General features: G+C 38.7%; 1 protein-coding gene across 4 annotated transcripts in view; it reads left to right on the forward strand.

Moving 5' to 3' along the window:
• Window positions 1-10,817, forward strand: part of si:dkey-71h2.2 (low density lipoprotein receptor adapter protein 1) — a 44,766-nt gene extending 33,949 nt beyond the window's left edge. The window contains exons 8-10 of one of the 4 annotated variants that reach the window (XM_040124928.1): window positions 1,524-1,558; window positions 5,477-5,502; window positions 6,993-10,817. In XM_040124928.1, coding sequence (XP_039980862.1) covers window positions 1,524-1,558; window positions 5,477-5,502; window positions 6,993-7,039 — 108 coding nt within the window. In that variant the 3' untranslated portion in view covers window positions 7,040-10,817. Of the gene's footprint in view, window positions 1-1,523; window positions 1,559-5,476; window positions 5,519-6,992 lie in introns of all 4 variants that reach the window. The other 3 variants (XM_040124929.1, XM_040124927.1, XM_040124930.1) reach the window with 3 other exon arrangements.
• The last annotated feature ends 4,716 nt before the right edge of the window (window positions 10,818-15,533 follow it).

Genomic DNA, 15,533 nt, shown 5'->3' on the forward strand with positions numbered 1-15,533 from the left:
AAATTCTAGATATTTGAAATGCTCTCTGTTTATTGGCATACAAAACCTTGACAAAAGTGTAAAACCTGCCTCATTTCACCGTTTTGTTTGTCATCAGAAGTGTCATCTGGAGCACAATCCAAGCATGGATTCAACAAAACATCAGCATTATTGTTAGGACCAGTGATCTACACAGATGTAATGCAAAGTACTGTACATTTACTTTAAGCAAAATTTAATTGACTGTTTTGGCCAGGCTGACAGAGCAAAGTAAAGTCTTATACTAAACTTTAGCACAATAAAAACTCAAATTTAATTTATTCATTTTAAAACTTTGAAAACGGCATTTTGATTTTTAACAGAACAAACAAATTAATATTTTCACTCACTTGTCACACACCCAGAGGAGCCCAGCACTCATTCGCTTACAAGTCACTGTTTACATTACATGCAGAGACAAAACATGCTATAGTATAAACTTAAAAAGTTCTCATTTGCTGATGAAAAGCAGAGGTAAGTCAGACATCTTGTATCCAAACTGTAGTCTACATTCATTTTTCATGTCTAAATAATATGAATAAATATGAATATAAAATGCATTTCATTATCACCCTCATCCAAATCACATAGGTGACGTTTCCTGTCGTCCTCTGGGACTGAATGAAAGTGTCAGCTTTCCACAGCCAAAGGCCAGGATGCCAGATCTAACCTTAGCGCAAACGGACCTCTGTGCCCTGGTCTGGCAAACAGAAAACACTTCATAGTGATACAGTAAAACTCTACTCTGCAGCATAGTTTTCTCATGATATACAGAGTGATTCCTTTTCAGTTACATCGATAAATATATAGGTACTGTACACCAGAAGCAGTTAAATTCAGTGGTAAATAAATTTAAAATGTTCACGCTGCAGAGGCTCATCAGTCACCGTCCTGTTTATTCACTTACATATGTTCAACACTAGGTGACACCATATTCATCTCTCACGCTGAAATTCATCTGTGTTCACTGTGACATATTTTCCCTGGTAGGATTTTTCTCTCATTGGGAGAAATTAGGTTTTGAGTCCAACGTGATCTTTAATACTCTCCTCTTTTACCATCTTTCAACACTTGCCCTATATTGGGTAAAATTAAATATTTTTTCCGGTGTAACTTGAACAGAGTTATGTTTATCAGATTGTATCTATTAGTATCTGATAAATAAGAAGAAAGCAGGGTGATTTTAAATAGGTCGGATCACTTGGCTTCCCTATAACTAGAGCAAAGAAACTAGAAAAAAGAGTGTATGATATTCCTTGTCTGTATGTTGGAGACTAAGTCATGGAATATTGGTTGTGGTGCAAGCATAGTGACTGAAACAAGAAGATCCGTTTTGCAAGATTGGATTGTTCAGTAGTAGCTAATGAATTCATTTGAATAAAGCAAGTTATGACAAACAACTGAATCGATGGAGATGCACAGGGGCTTGAAAGTAGAGTAGCAGCAGGATTGTCATATGAAGTAATTTATGTGTGTATTGATTCATAATGTTTATGTGTCAACAGGATGTGGAGGATGGACTTGATGAAGCGTTCTCAAGGTAACCTTTGCTTATGACTGCAAGTCTGCCGAGCACTGGGGATATATTCTTTAATTTAGGAAGAATGACGGGATTGTTCCTCCATACAAATTACTTAAATATCGCCCCCCCAAAAAAACACATTTATGGAATCATTTTTATGTTGATTCCAGTTCTGAGCAGAAATAGATCACCTTTTGAATACTGCCGAGCAATTTGCGCATAGGGTGGTGGTAAAATGTTAGTAACCTTTCAGACTCCTTTAAATAAGAAAAACCTATTTGACACATCGACTGATTTGTTTTGAAATGCACACACACCTACACACAGACAGGGATATGTAAATGGTTTTCTTCTCTCAAGTAACTCCATGCAAAAGGATGAGATTGTATTTGCAGCAGTGACATGAGGTAGACAGAATTTGTATGAAAAGGGCAGTGCCAAGGTTACAGAATAGATGGTGTTACTGTATTGATTGTGTGGTGTGTTTTATTTGGTGTTTGAACATATTGTCGTACAAGTTGTCACTGACTGGTGAGATGGTTAAAAATGATTTCAACTTTTAGAGATTTAAAAATTGCAATAGAAAAAAGTAGAAAGAAAATGCCTATTTACAAAGCTCCTTTTCCCAGTGTGCTCAGTTTTTAAGTTGCCCTGAAGTGCTTCCTTCTAACTTAACAAAATAAACAACTGTAGTTACTGTAGTTGTTTTAAAGCTCTGGTGTCTTATTAAACCAGAGCTGAGTAAAATGAGACAGGTGAAGATGTAAGAAACTACTGTATCAGCTTTAATCAAAACAAAATAATTGGCCTAATTCAGTTAGTTTGTAGGTTACTCGATCAAGTATCTTATTCAAAACTAATTATGCTGAAATACTTAGAAAATTTTAGAGGTGGGATATTTTATTTGTTTTTGAACGATAGGTTCCCGCAGCTGAAAAGTGATTAAATTTGTCAGAAATGTCTAATTCCCTGAAAAAAGGGCTGCAGTTAAAGTAAGACAGATTTAATGTCTCATTTTGACAGATAAAAAAAAACTAATTTAGAAAAATCCTGCTGCAACATCGTCTTGTAATAGCTCCTATAATCTATTTTTGAAGCTTTTTTTAAATTTTAAATTAATAGGTATTATGCTTTTAAAAAATACATAGTTCATTTTAAATTGAAGATTTTATTGTAGGTATTTTAATTAGAGTCAAAGCATTAGCTGCAGCTAAGAAAGCAGTGGTTGTTAGATATGATAGAGGAGTGTAAACAGAGCTGTAGACATGAACCTTTTACTAATATTGATTATATTAGAGAACATATAATATGTCACTGTACAGCATATACCATTTAACAAAACGTGATTGAGCTACTGAAGTCTTGTTAAACAACAAGCAGAATTAATGTTAGAAACCATGTGTAACCAGCAAGTATCCTGAACTCTTGCGAGGTCATTGTGCCACAACTGAACCACAGCAGACAATAGAACTGACTGCCGAAACGATCGCCACCTCTGCTGGCAGAGCTGTCGGAAGCACAGCAACTGAAGCCATGAAGAGCACTATACCCTGCATCAGCACTTTATCACAGGGCTCGGATTACAATGCAACACCTTTTATTATCTTTGAAAGTGTGACAGTCCGTGAAATTGTCATTTCAATGCCGCGAGATGCCTGCGGAGACAATAAAATGTGGGTCACTCAGGTAAAATGTGAGACTTGACAGGTATGGAAAAGTCACACATGGAGGCTCTCACTCACATCGGTTCCGGTTTTAATACACTTGATGGAAATAACCCTTATTCTGGACTATTACTGGACATCCTTGCATATAGATACACGTACAGATAGGACTAGTGAACATACAGTATTTTGTGTTATAGCCTACTTCTGTGACATACAAACGCAAAGATGATATACTTTTGTGCTGGTAATATCATGCACTTGGTCCCTCTGACATACTCGAACTCAAAACCCTTTAAAACTTTTTGATAATGCTCGTCCATGCACCACAAACTGTTGAGAATATAGGCCACAGTGACTGACTGAGAAGTCTGCATGGCTTTTCACTTCCTCATATAACCAGATGATATGTGTGTATGTGTCCTGCAGTGCTGTATGACCCCTCCATAAAGAGAGCGGTGCAGCAGAGTGATGGTGCCCCCAAACGTTAAAGAGATGGCAGCTCATTAAGCTGTGTTGGCCCGAAGCTAATAGATCTGTTTGTTGTGTTGGAGCATGAAACGCTTTGGTTAAAACAAATGGCTAAACGAGAGGCAGAGATTATGTACAGAAGTGTGTGTGTGTGTGTGTATGTGTGTGTGTGTGTGTGTGTTGACGCTGTCTGGGTGTGCGGGGAGATCAGTAGAGGAAGGCAGGTCATCACTGAGGCTGTTCTGAGCAGGGACATACTGACCTCAAGCGCGGATGGCTGTCAAAGGTTGGAACACTTACATGCGACATCCTAGGGGAAGAGCTGTAGGATTTTGAGAGTGTTAGAGCAGACCTCCTCTGCAGAGGTCAAGGTTGTCAACCTCTAAAGTGGCAGTGTGTGAAGGGTGGATAGATAAGTGTCGTGAAGCATTGAGGGCTCTGGATCACGCTGAGCTGTCATGACTGTCGCACCTATTTAATGTTACATGTGAGTTGCCTTTAGATAAGCAGAGGAAGGTTGTGATCTCGGTTTCCGAAAATGGAGTCTTTCCAAATGTTTTGACTCTTTGAAAGCTCTCTTGATGCTCTAGAAAGACTCTTTCCTTTTTTTTCATCCAACTAAAAACAAAGCAACATTTACTCAACATTATAGCCACATTTTTACATTATATGTTCAAACTGAAATAAGTAATTTCTCTTGAAATCACCATATTAAAAACCCTGTAAAATATGCTGTTGCTGTATGACAGGTGACTGATGACATGGTAGCTCAGGGTTGAAAAAAGAATTTTGGGACTAATAGATCCTGAAGTTATCATGAGAGCTTGCTCTAGTCTGCGTTTGTTACCTGGCCACGGCTGTGAACGGTTTGGTCCTCGACTGCGTGCACCTTTTAAGATCTTTTGTATAGCTTGTAACATAAACAGTTTGAATAGCATAAAAACTAAATCATAAATAAAAAATGACATGTATTGTCTTTATCGTTTAGGTTTAGTGTTAGTAGTCTCTCTCTCCTGTACAGAAACCAAAGCAGCCTTGGATATACCACAGTTCACCAGGCCTCATGAGCTAATTTTCTGCGAACCCTTAGCCCGGTTAAATACAGTGTGAGAATCTAAAGATGGCGGTGCGTGTCTGTCGGTGGGTTGGTGGTTAACTTTAAACCACCTCCGATTCCACTTGGGCATAAGTAGCAGCACAGCCTCTAGGGGTCGCTAGCAGTGCTGTATAGTCTTGTAAGTTCAGCTGCAACTGATGCAACCAAACTAACTTCAGGAGAATCATTTTTAATTAACTGTATGAGCAGAGGTCAGGTTGTAGGCCTCTGTAAAAAATCTGAATGCAGGATAGTTTTTCAAGTGGAGGCTCAGTGCTTGCCACCATGGGCAATTGGTGCTTACAACCATTGGCATCAGCTTAAGTTCAGATGGGCTTAATTAAATGGTTTGATTTGTATTTAAGTTTTCCTATATGAATGGTGACCTTGGAGTTAATGTGACTATTATGTAACTGCTGGCTTGGCTCCATCGTAAACTGAGACACTTGAATAATTTAACGTCCTCGAAATGTGGCAAGTTCTTTTTTTGAAATTTAAGCTTCTTTGAGTGTTTCTCTACTTTTTGCATGGCGGAGCAGGGACAGCACCTGCGGCTGTGCACGCACACTTTTTAGAGTGCCGGTGCCTTTTCTGTGTCCAGTTTTAGCAAGAGTTGGAAGACAGTTCTCAATGTTCTCACTTACTTTTATCTTTACCATTGAGTGACGTCATCACGATTTCTTCTGTCCTCTACCTGGCATGCAGCAACATGGAAGTAGAGATGGACACCGGTAGGTGATGTGATAAGTGAGTTCATGTTTGGTACTGCATGTTGCATGAGGCCCTTCATTTAGAACGGCAATAATGCCTGGACAATTCTGCTCCGTTTGTGCATGATCCACACTGTCCGCAAATAAACAAATGATCCAAATCAGTCGTTCTCAATTTTTTTTTTGAGTACTGAACTCTTTGAGGCAAACTACTGGCACCTGTTTATTTGGAACTCCACACATTTGAGTTACTTAGCCCACTGAGTACATTTTGAATATAAACAAAGCAGGCCATATAGGAGACGGTAACTACATATTGGATCCAAACTGAGTTAAGACCAGAGTCGGAAATCAGAAACAGCATGGGGAACTTCACAAGAACTAAATATTTTTATTAAAAGCTAATTTACCCACCTCACCCTGTTTCGAGGAATTGAAAAGTTGTTTTGATGCTCCAACATCTTAGTAATCTAATCAGACATATATTAAATCATAATAGAGAGGGGAAAAATTAACATCAGGTAAATTAGCGCTGCTAAACACTAACCAACAAAGCCTAGCAGGGAAGCAGTAATAGTTGTCTCTGCAGCCTCTGATTCTGGTGGAATTTATGTGGTTTCATGTGGTTACGCTTCCTTTAAATGTGTTTGAGTACAGATAAATTTATTATACTCATTAGTTTGAATGGACAAGAGAGCTGAAGAAGAAACAAGAAACGTGTGTTTCCTCTGCACCCTATAGATTGTCCAAACACAAGTTGAGTATCTGATGATTTTTTTAGGTTTTATGTATGATTTGTGACAATGATTAATAATCAGCATAAAGGCATAAAATCAAGGTTTTGCAACTTATTTAACTGTTACGCAGCCAAGAGCCTTTAAACTTCAAACCCTTTTTCTCTCAGCTTCTCTGTTTCTGTATTTTTACTGCTCTTTGTAAGGCAGATAAGCTATTTTTTGGGGTGCAAGGAGTGGTGGTTTGCATAGGACAAAATTATTCTTTAAAATCGTTTTTTCTTATCTAAAAATGATTTAATAGGGAAGTGTCTGATTTTAATGAACTCACCAGCTGTTAATCATAGCTTGACTTTATTCAATCAACTTTTAATTGCAGCCATGATAGTCTTGCCATTTCGTTTTTCCATTAGACATTGTCATAAAAATCAGATGATCTGTCGTAGAGAGTTACAGTTTTGTTCGAATTATCATTTGGCGATGATGGTGACTGTTGTTTGTATGAAGGACCTCATAGATATTGTAATTCTCCACCTGTCTCCGCCACTGATGGCACTTCACATTGCACTCTGTACGTTTGCCCTCCCACTCATTCACTGTCAGTCCCTCATACACATCCACACCCTCCACATGCCTTTGCTACACTGTATCCTTTTCTCTTCTGTTTTTTAACCCTTGCGTTTCCTGTGAACCCTTTTCATGAATAAATATTTAATATGTCTGACCTCTCTAGCAATATTACTCTGATCTTTTCCTTTCTTTTCCTGTCTCTGTCAGACTGGCCGAGTCCCGCTCCAAACCCGTCTCTGACGATGCAGCTCTGAGTCCCCAGGAGGTCTCCACTGAGGATCTGTTGTCTATCTGCAACAATGAGTTTGAATAACAAACCCCGGCAATAGCTGCCCAATTTAAAGCCCCACAAAAATTAGACAGAAATCATACCACAGCCCCCCCCTCCAAAAAAAAAACCCAAACAAGACAGCATACATCAGGTGAACAGACAGAAAAACATATCACGCTCCCTGGTGCATAACCTGAATCAGAGAGGCTCTGTTTGATATTCTGTCGCTGCTCCCGAGAAGCCAGAATGAATACCCTGATATTATAAACTGCTATTTCTGGGAATGCCTGCCAGTCAACACACACTCCACTCAGTGTAAACAGCTGTCTCCAGCCATCTCCTGCTATATTCAGACGTTCACAAACAGCCAGATGACAGGCATGCAGTCTGCAATGCAACACTGCAAGCCGAGCAAAAATTATATATTTCTACTCAAAGAAGTTCCTACAGGAGATCATAGGATGGAAGACTCTACGAAGTTTGGAGTAAAACCTCTTTGAATCAAAATTTCTAAAAAGACTTCCACACATGGGCTCCACTTGTAAATTCTGGTGATTTACTTTGCATCAAAAAGTCCAGATATGTGTGTTAATGAGGTTGCCATCGCTTTCTGAAAATGTGACTACCTTGTTGTTTGTCTGATGGTGTAAAAGCTGCCAGTCTGATCAGTCACCAGCGTTAGAAAACATCATCAGACGCTGGTATGAATGTTCTGTCATGATATTGAGTGAATTATGAAACAGCATGTGATTACGGTAATTAGACATTCATGCATGCAGACACACTGTACAGAGTACAGTGCTTACATTGTATTTCCAACAAATTATACTTAAGCTTATTGCTTTTTGGCCAGAAATTCCCAACCCCACGCCTTACTTCCAAAGCTTTCAACCACATCTCGTAGCCTTCTTTAGAAGGTGGAGTTGTTCAGTTATCATGGAGACGGTTTCTTACATAACAGGTAGTGGAATGGAGTAAGTGGGAGTTATCAGAAGACAGAATTAGTTATATATATATATATATATATCTTTTTTTTTATATCCACCTGGTCTCAAAAGACCATACGCATGAAGCCTGAGTTACTTTATCTGCTGAGGAGGGCCACAAGTTTCAGTAAGTAAGTGGGACTTGTTTTTGGGTACTTTTAACCAAACTACTTTTTTCGAGGTCAAGAATGACCCTTGAAACTAAAACTTCAAAACAGTGGCTCTTTTTAGTCAGTCCCATTACAAGGTTTAAAGTTGTCCATTCAGTGAAATAGATTACAGGGACCCCTCAGCAATGCACTGCACAAACAAGTACAGTTAAAGGGGCTACCCCAGAGATTTAGAGTTGCGCTTTCGTAAAGGTTCGGGGTCTAAGAAGAGACAGATTACAAATACAGTGATAGAAGTTGAAGCAACAGAGAAAGAGATATCCTGATAGTCTCTAGTTTGGGCAGAGCTCCAAAAATCCCGGATTGAATGTTTCCCGTAATGCAACGCGACATAGTCTTAACTCACCACGACATCATCAGGGTTATTTTATTAAAATTTGGCGAACTACGTCCAGAGCCACTGAAGACATTATACAATTGTTTTCACACGCTGAGTAGTACTAATCTCTGGAGTGCCCCTTTAAGGTAAACAATTCTTTATCTGTTTTTTTAAAATCAGATTCAAAAACAAAAATTTACTGTTGTGGATGAATCGGCAATCAGGATTAATCATCCACTGATATCCCTTTGGCTTGCTTACTTTATGTCAGTGCCCATTTGTAATATAAAGAAAACACAATCTTTATGAGTAAACATAACAGCAAACTTTTCTCTTGCAGAAACAGGCTGACATTCCAGTAACAATCAGTTTCCGTGCTGTCTGAGTTCAATATGACTTATGTAACCAAAATGTAATGACTGTTTTGCATTCTGTCGTCTCTTCATTAATTCAGCTGCCACAGTACATAAAGTTGCTGTTACTTGTTAAAGAAAAGCAATGATGTAAGGCTAGGCCAGACTATTAGAGTAAAGAAACCTATTTCCGTAGGCTTTATTTTTTCAATGTCAAAACCGTGTAATTTATGTATGCATATTGTATCATTATAAATGAAGTAGGGTGAATAGAATCAGGGCTTCAGGTTGTTTTTTAAAATAATTATCACTCTTGTTGAGATGTGACTGTGTAGATGCTTGTATGTTTTGCATTAGGTAAGACAATTTATACAAATGTAATTGTATGTGGTTTTTATTACTGCTTTATTTTTTCAAAATAGCTGTTAGTAACCCATCAACACGATTATCAAGAAAAGACCCTGTTCTCAGATCAGTAATCACGTTACATTGACATTTTCCTGTTACGTTCACATTTTCCTCTCTTCACAGCAGTCTGTCCTGCCAAACGTCCTTTTTCCCAAATCTTATTACAGACAAACTGTTGGTCTGCACAGACTCTGCAAATTATATTTATCCACCACTTAGATGACGTTCTCTATCAAGAGGGGATTATATTGTGCCCCGGTCTGGCCGTGTGCTGTGTAGTCATGGCATCGTGACTGAGAATAGTTGTGACAACGGGGGCCGGCAGGTAGCGGATGCTCTGTGTTGTTGTCATGACACCCGCTGCAGAATAATTGGATGGCTTATCAGGTTACGCCATGAAGCTTAATTGCATTGTTTTGTTCCCGACTGGCTGAAATACCAGCTCAATAGGCATTTTTGAAAGAAATCTCCGTACTGTTTGGATATCATAAATAGATACCAGCATGTCTATGGATGATCTATTGAGCCATGTTTGCATTTCAGTATTGACCTTGAAGTTCAGTGTTAGCAGAGTGCACTGTCGGAATGCAGTTTTGTCATTTTACCGTTTCCTCACAAGTAGAAATGATTTTCGCCACATTTTCCCACCGCTTCAGCTCCATCACTGACTCACTGATTGATTGGTGTACTATTAAGTGATATTTGGAGATGGGCTGTTGTCCAGAAGCTCTCGGAATCACAATTGGTTTTCAATTATAACAACCAACAAAAAATTGAGTTTTGAAGAAAATTTACTCATGCAAATGTGAAAAGGAATTGGACAGTAGTACAAAATGATCTATAAGTGGCACTTTTAGATGTTACACTTACGGTAGATACAGTTCTCAACCAGTCTTTGCCCCTTGCAGTTGATTTTCAGACAAAAGAATCAGTAAAATACAATTTGATTTTGCAGCCAAGCTCATCTGGATAACTTTGGATCCTTATTGAGAACTGAACGAAACCCTTGCATAAATTATTTAATGGCACGGATCTAGCTTCTCAGAGTTTTGTTTCACGCTAGTATAGTGTATACAGAACACTGATATCGGCAGATACCCAGCAAATTTTGAATTGTGTTCTTTGGCGCAGCTGAGAGTTTTGTTTGAGAGTGGGTACAGACTGCACTTGGAGGTATAACATGCCAATTTGCATCTGGAAGCACTGAATACAAATCACCCTGTGAGGGTCTGAGGCCTGAAAACATTTGAGGCTTGAAAAAAGAAAAAAAAAAGAAAAGAAAAAAGATCCACTGGGAAAAAAGCGGAGAGTTTTCAGATAAGCCATTATTACCCAAATTAACCACTGACGTTTACAGTATTGGTCTACTTTTCAAAGAAGGTGCTTATTTTCTATCTATGCAATTAGTGGGTTTCCAACCGTGTTGTGATATGTTGATAGGAATTTGTGAATAAACTGCAAGCAGTTGTCCTAAATTGTGTAAAGATTTGTATAGAATTTGGAAACTGTTTTGGTTTGTTACATATTTATGCATAATAAATGACTTTGTTCAAATATTTCATTGCACTGAACCTTTATTCTATAAAATGAATGCCCAGTTTGATTTACAAGGATACAGTTTGGCCCTGGTGCCAGACAATATAGTTGCAGTGTGATTTTATCGTAGCAAGTCAGTTTGATTCCAAAACTGCTCAGTTGATCAGCACTGATATTCAGCAAACCGTTTACAAAAAGAACCAGTTAAACAACCAGCTCACACAGCTCACTGTCCACACACACGGGCCGAGAGCAAATATTAAATGTGAGTTATTTTTCAGTAATCCCTGACTTTCTGCTGATGTGTCCAGAACATTTCAGCTCGAACATGAAATTGAATCTACACTGTTTTTCACTCAAATAACTTCAAGCTCACTGTGGTCGATCAAGAGCAAGGACATTCTCTATGTTTGGCTGTCTGCTTGACACAGACACATCGGTATGTCTGTTCATTCACCACTCATGCCTGATTGGAAAGTAACATAATGCACATCAGGTGCAGGTAAACGTGTCTTTGACAGTCTCCTGTCAAAAATAAAAACCTCTCTAAATGAGTTCTGCTGTATGAGGAAGTGATACCAGCATATAAAATGTGCGCCTTGACAGCTGTAATCTTGTTTATGGGTTCGATTACAGTTCACACGCACCTGCAGTTCTTTTGCATTTAGTTGTTGCTACTTAATTGTTGTTGTTCAGATGAAAGGTATTGATGAGGATGGAGGAAGTGAGAGAGAACTCAACCTCAGGACTCGTCTTTTCCTCTTGTTCGCTGGGTTAAATGTTACATGTATTTGAATAAGTACTTTAAAGCGTGAATATGTATTTACAAGTGCACCTGGAACACTTCATTGAAAAGCTGTGAAGGATTCAGATGAGGGCTTTTTTTTTTTTTTTTTTAGTCTGATGACTGTTTATACAAGTATGCAAATATCAGTTTAATTTCTACAGTCATGGATGCTGCATCATGGCCGGGTGCCTCCAATCTTGATGTCAGACTGTGCAGAACTAACAGTGGGGGGAAAAGAAATGGCTCTGGCACAGAATGGGTTTGAAAAGTACCTGCAAAGACCAGTCTCAGGTCTCAGACATCAGTGATTCAGGTTTACAGAAGCTTAGTACGAAGCCTTCCCTGGGGTGGATGTTGAGGAGTAAATTGTATTTTTCACATTTAGCAACCTGACCACTTTAATCCATTTGTAATCCGTTGGTGAGGCGGAGTCTCAGCTGCACTTAAAGATCACTCCGACTTTGAAAGTCTGTTACCCGTGCCTGGAGGACTGGACTATCCAGAAAGCTCGACGGGACCATCCTGTCCTGTTACAGGAACCATTGGCTGTGGTTGAACAAAGACTCTGTGGAGTACCAGCAAAGTAGAGCTGTGGAAAAGAAGCACTTTGATATTAACAGAGAACTCACTGGAGACTGAGGAGCTTAACTTGTACTGCTTGTGGGCTGTGTCTCTGCACCGTGGTGTTTCATGTGTGTGTGGTGACTACAAATCACAGTTTTAGGTTCTAAAATGCTCTGGATTTTGGCTTTATTTCGATCAGTACACTAGATCCACCAGAGAGGCTGGCTGAGTCCGTGACAAGAGTGTGTCTGCCTCTCTCCACTTGAAATGCTTTTTTGCTCTCTTTGCCGAGCTCACTGCAGACAGACATGTCAGCATGGCATGCAGGTAGTCTGTGGCTTAATATTGTGCTGGCTTAAGCAGCCTGCTGAATCCTGTTGTGGGGAAACATTGGAGTGCAGTTTAAAAAAAAAAAAAAAAAAAAAAAATTGTTAAGTGCTGTGATGATGAAATAAGAATAAGACCAACAATGATGGATAGGATTTTCTGTTCTGGCAGCAGACACTGCAGTTAGAGCAGCAACAACCTAAACCACCTATTGCCCTAGGAAAAAGAAAGATTCCCGTCCTAACCTCTTCTCATATATATTCTCACATTACAAACTATAGACTTTATAATTCACTGAATGCTAAATCAGGAATTCTTGTTTAACTTTGCGGCAATAGGATTATTACCAATGTCTAATTTGTCCACGGTGTCCTGGGATCTGTAAATGAACAGCTCCTTTGGTATTAATAAGTGTTTCATTCATTGCTAATTGGCTATTTAACACAATTTTTAAATGGCTAATTGGCTTCTGATAAGATGTTCCACACTACCCTAGTGGCTTATTATTGTGTTGATAATGCTTATACCGTCATGCTATTGAGACTCTATTGAAAGGAGCTCATGAAGATCAGATTTACTGAAGTCTTAACCACTGCAGCAGAAGGGGAATATGGGGGGCAGGAACCTGCAAGTGCTGTGGATGTTTTCCACCGTAGTTACAGGTATGAATGTGCAGGTTATTTAGCACATAGCTGTGAACCACGTGAGGTCTAGTTTCTGCTATATGAACCGTATATTTGCAGTGTAAAAAGGGCTATAGAACATTTTTCATGTACAGCATGAACAGGATAAATGGCTGCATTTATTAAAAAACAGGATTTTAGGACACAGTAGAACCAGTTTTCAACTTTAGCAAAACTTTAATGAATTTCAGCAGATATGAATCAGTTCTTCTGCCTTTTCGTCCTGTTATATTTCCGCTCGTTTACCCAGTCAGAAACACGCGAAGTGCGGTAGGAGAGCAGATGAGGCTGCTAATATTGCTGCGCAGGGAAACATGGGGCCCATTGTTACAATAATGAAAGTAGACACCTGGACAGATCCTGTATTTATTTATAGATACAGTAGGTCTCTGAATTACATCTAACATCTAACCAATGCTTATCTTGGTCATAACCACAGCCCATAAATCACCTGAGCAACTAATGGGAAAAAAGTCTGCAGCGCTGTGCTGAGACTGAGTTAGGAGGGCTAACAATATTACCGATTAATCCCGAGGAAGCAATAATCACTTTCTAATTTAAGATGAGCTGTATTCTTAGATACTTCTGTATAATTACATTTTGTATTAGGAACATCAGAGTTTAAAGACCAGGTGAAATGGCTTATTGAATTAGTTCTGTAAAGTACTGCAGTAGAAAGTGTTCTTCAGACTCGTCATGGATAAATGTACCTGCTTTTGTTGAGTTAACTGCAGTTTTTAGATTTTATGACTGCCTTCGAGTTTTCTAAAGGGTATATTATTGAGAAAAGTGAGCAAACAGACACAGTAGCTTCATACAAACATGTTTGTTATCAGGGAGCTGTAGAGAAATACAGTAATCTTTGGTAGCGTGACCAATGTCGGGCCTACTCTCAATGGGTTTTCCACTGATCTTTATCCTGGTTAAATCGCCAAACTGCTCCAAAACAGCCACTCATCAAGCCGACTCGGAAGCCATCTCTTGAAGTGAAGAGCTTTAGCAAAACATGAGTTTATCTCCTCAAAACCCCCTGCCTGTTATCGCTTACATCAAATCACAATCCCAGTTGTGTGAAGCGGCTATCCCTGTGGTCTCACACCTGCAACATGAGTCAGAACACAGGATTGTTTGCGGATTTATTTTACAGAATGAACCTGAACTCAGGAACCTCACATCGTAATATGAACAGGGATATTACTTGTTTTTTTTTTGTTTTGTTTTTTTTGCTTTTAAAGAGAGATATAGAAGAAATGAAAATAATCCTAAAGCCCACTACAAACTGATGTGGCGGAAAAGTCATTTTGTGATCAGAATACACCTCAGAATTTAATGTGTCACTTTTCATGCACTGTTTGCATTTTTTACCTTAAAATGACAAGTTCAAATCCATTTTAACTACCATTCATGTTTACCTAATTAATTTGTAGCAATTGGAAATAACTTTTTGCATTATGCGTTTTGTGATGTGGCTTGGCAAACATTTGGTGCAGGAAGTGCAGTTTTCTACTGTAAGTCTTGGCCAGCACTTCGGTCCCAAAATGGACCTTTGTGAAACTTGATGAGCAGTTTGTGTGTGAAACGTGCATTTTGTGCACAGTGGGGGTGATTCATGTGTTTCAGTGAGAGAAAATCCATTACATTAGCTGCAACATAGTAATGGGACATTCAAAAGAAGGTTTATTTTACACTTCAGGTAATACAATTGTCTGGAAATGTACAAGATCTAAAACGAAACACTGGATGATAAGATAGTGCCCTGTTCTAAAAGCAGGTAAAATAGAAGAAACAAGCTTCACAGTACTCTAGTCATTTTTATTTCTCCATTTTTGGCATCTAACTTAGAACACACATCAAATGCTATTCTACAGGCAAATGACCTGCATGCAACTTCTTTTAGTAAATGAATGAAATATATATATAGTCATGTTTGTTATGTATGAAATATGAAAAAATCCAATGTTAGACAGAAAATGGTACTTTAATTTGAATAATAGGAAAAACTTTGTAACTTTGAAATGAAGTGGCTGCAATTCTTACAAATGAACTTCTGGCGCACACTTTTGCTTTCTCTCCTTATTAAAAATCTGCCCACAGCAGTTAGGCAATAATATACATTTGTGATCAGGCAGTAGATTAACATATGTTTGCAATGGAGAAATGTTGATTTATATAGAGCTGAGTTGTCTGTAGCAGGTGAACGTGGTATCTCATTGCACATGCCAATATCAAAAATATGCTGCGCATTTGAAGTCATGAAGACCGGCCTCCCAGAGATGGTTAAGTTGTATTGTGTTTTTAGTATTGTGTTATTGCAATAAAATACCAAGTACCCAGCAAAGACATC

Source organism: Xiphias gladius, chromosome 4 (assembly GCF_016859285.1).
Source record: "Xiphias gladius isolate SHS-SW01 ecotype Sanya breed wild chromosome 4, ASM1685928v1, whole genome shotgun sequence".
Classification (NCBI taxonomy): domain Eukaryota; kingdom Metazoa; phylum Chordata; class Actinopteri; order Istiophoriformes; family Xiphiidae; genus Xiphias; species Xiphias gladius.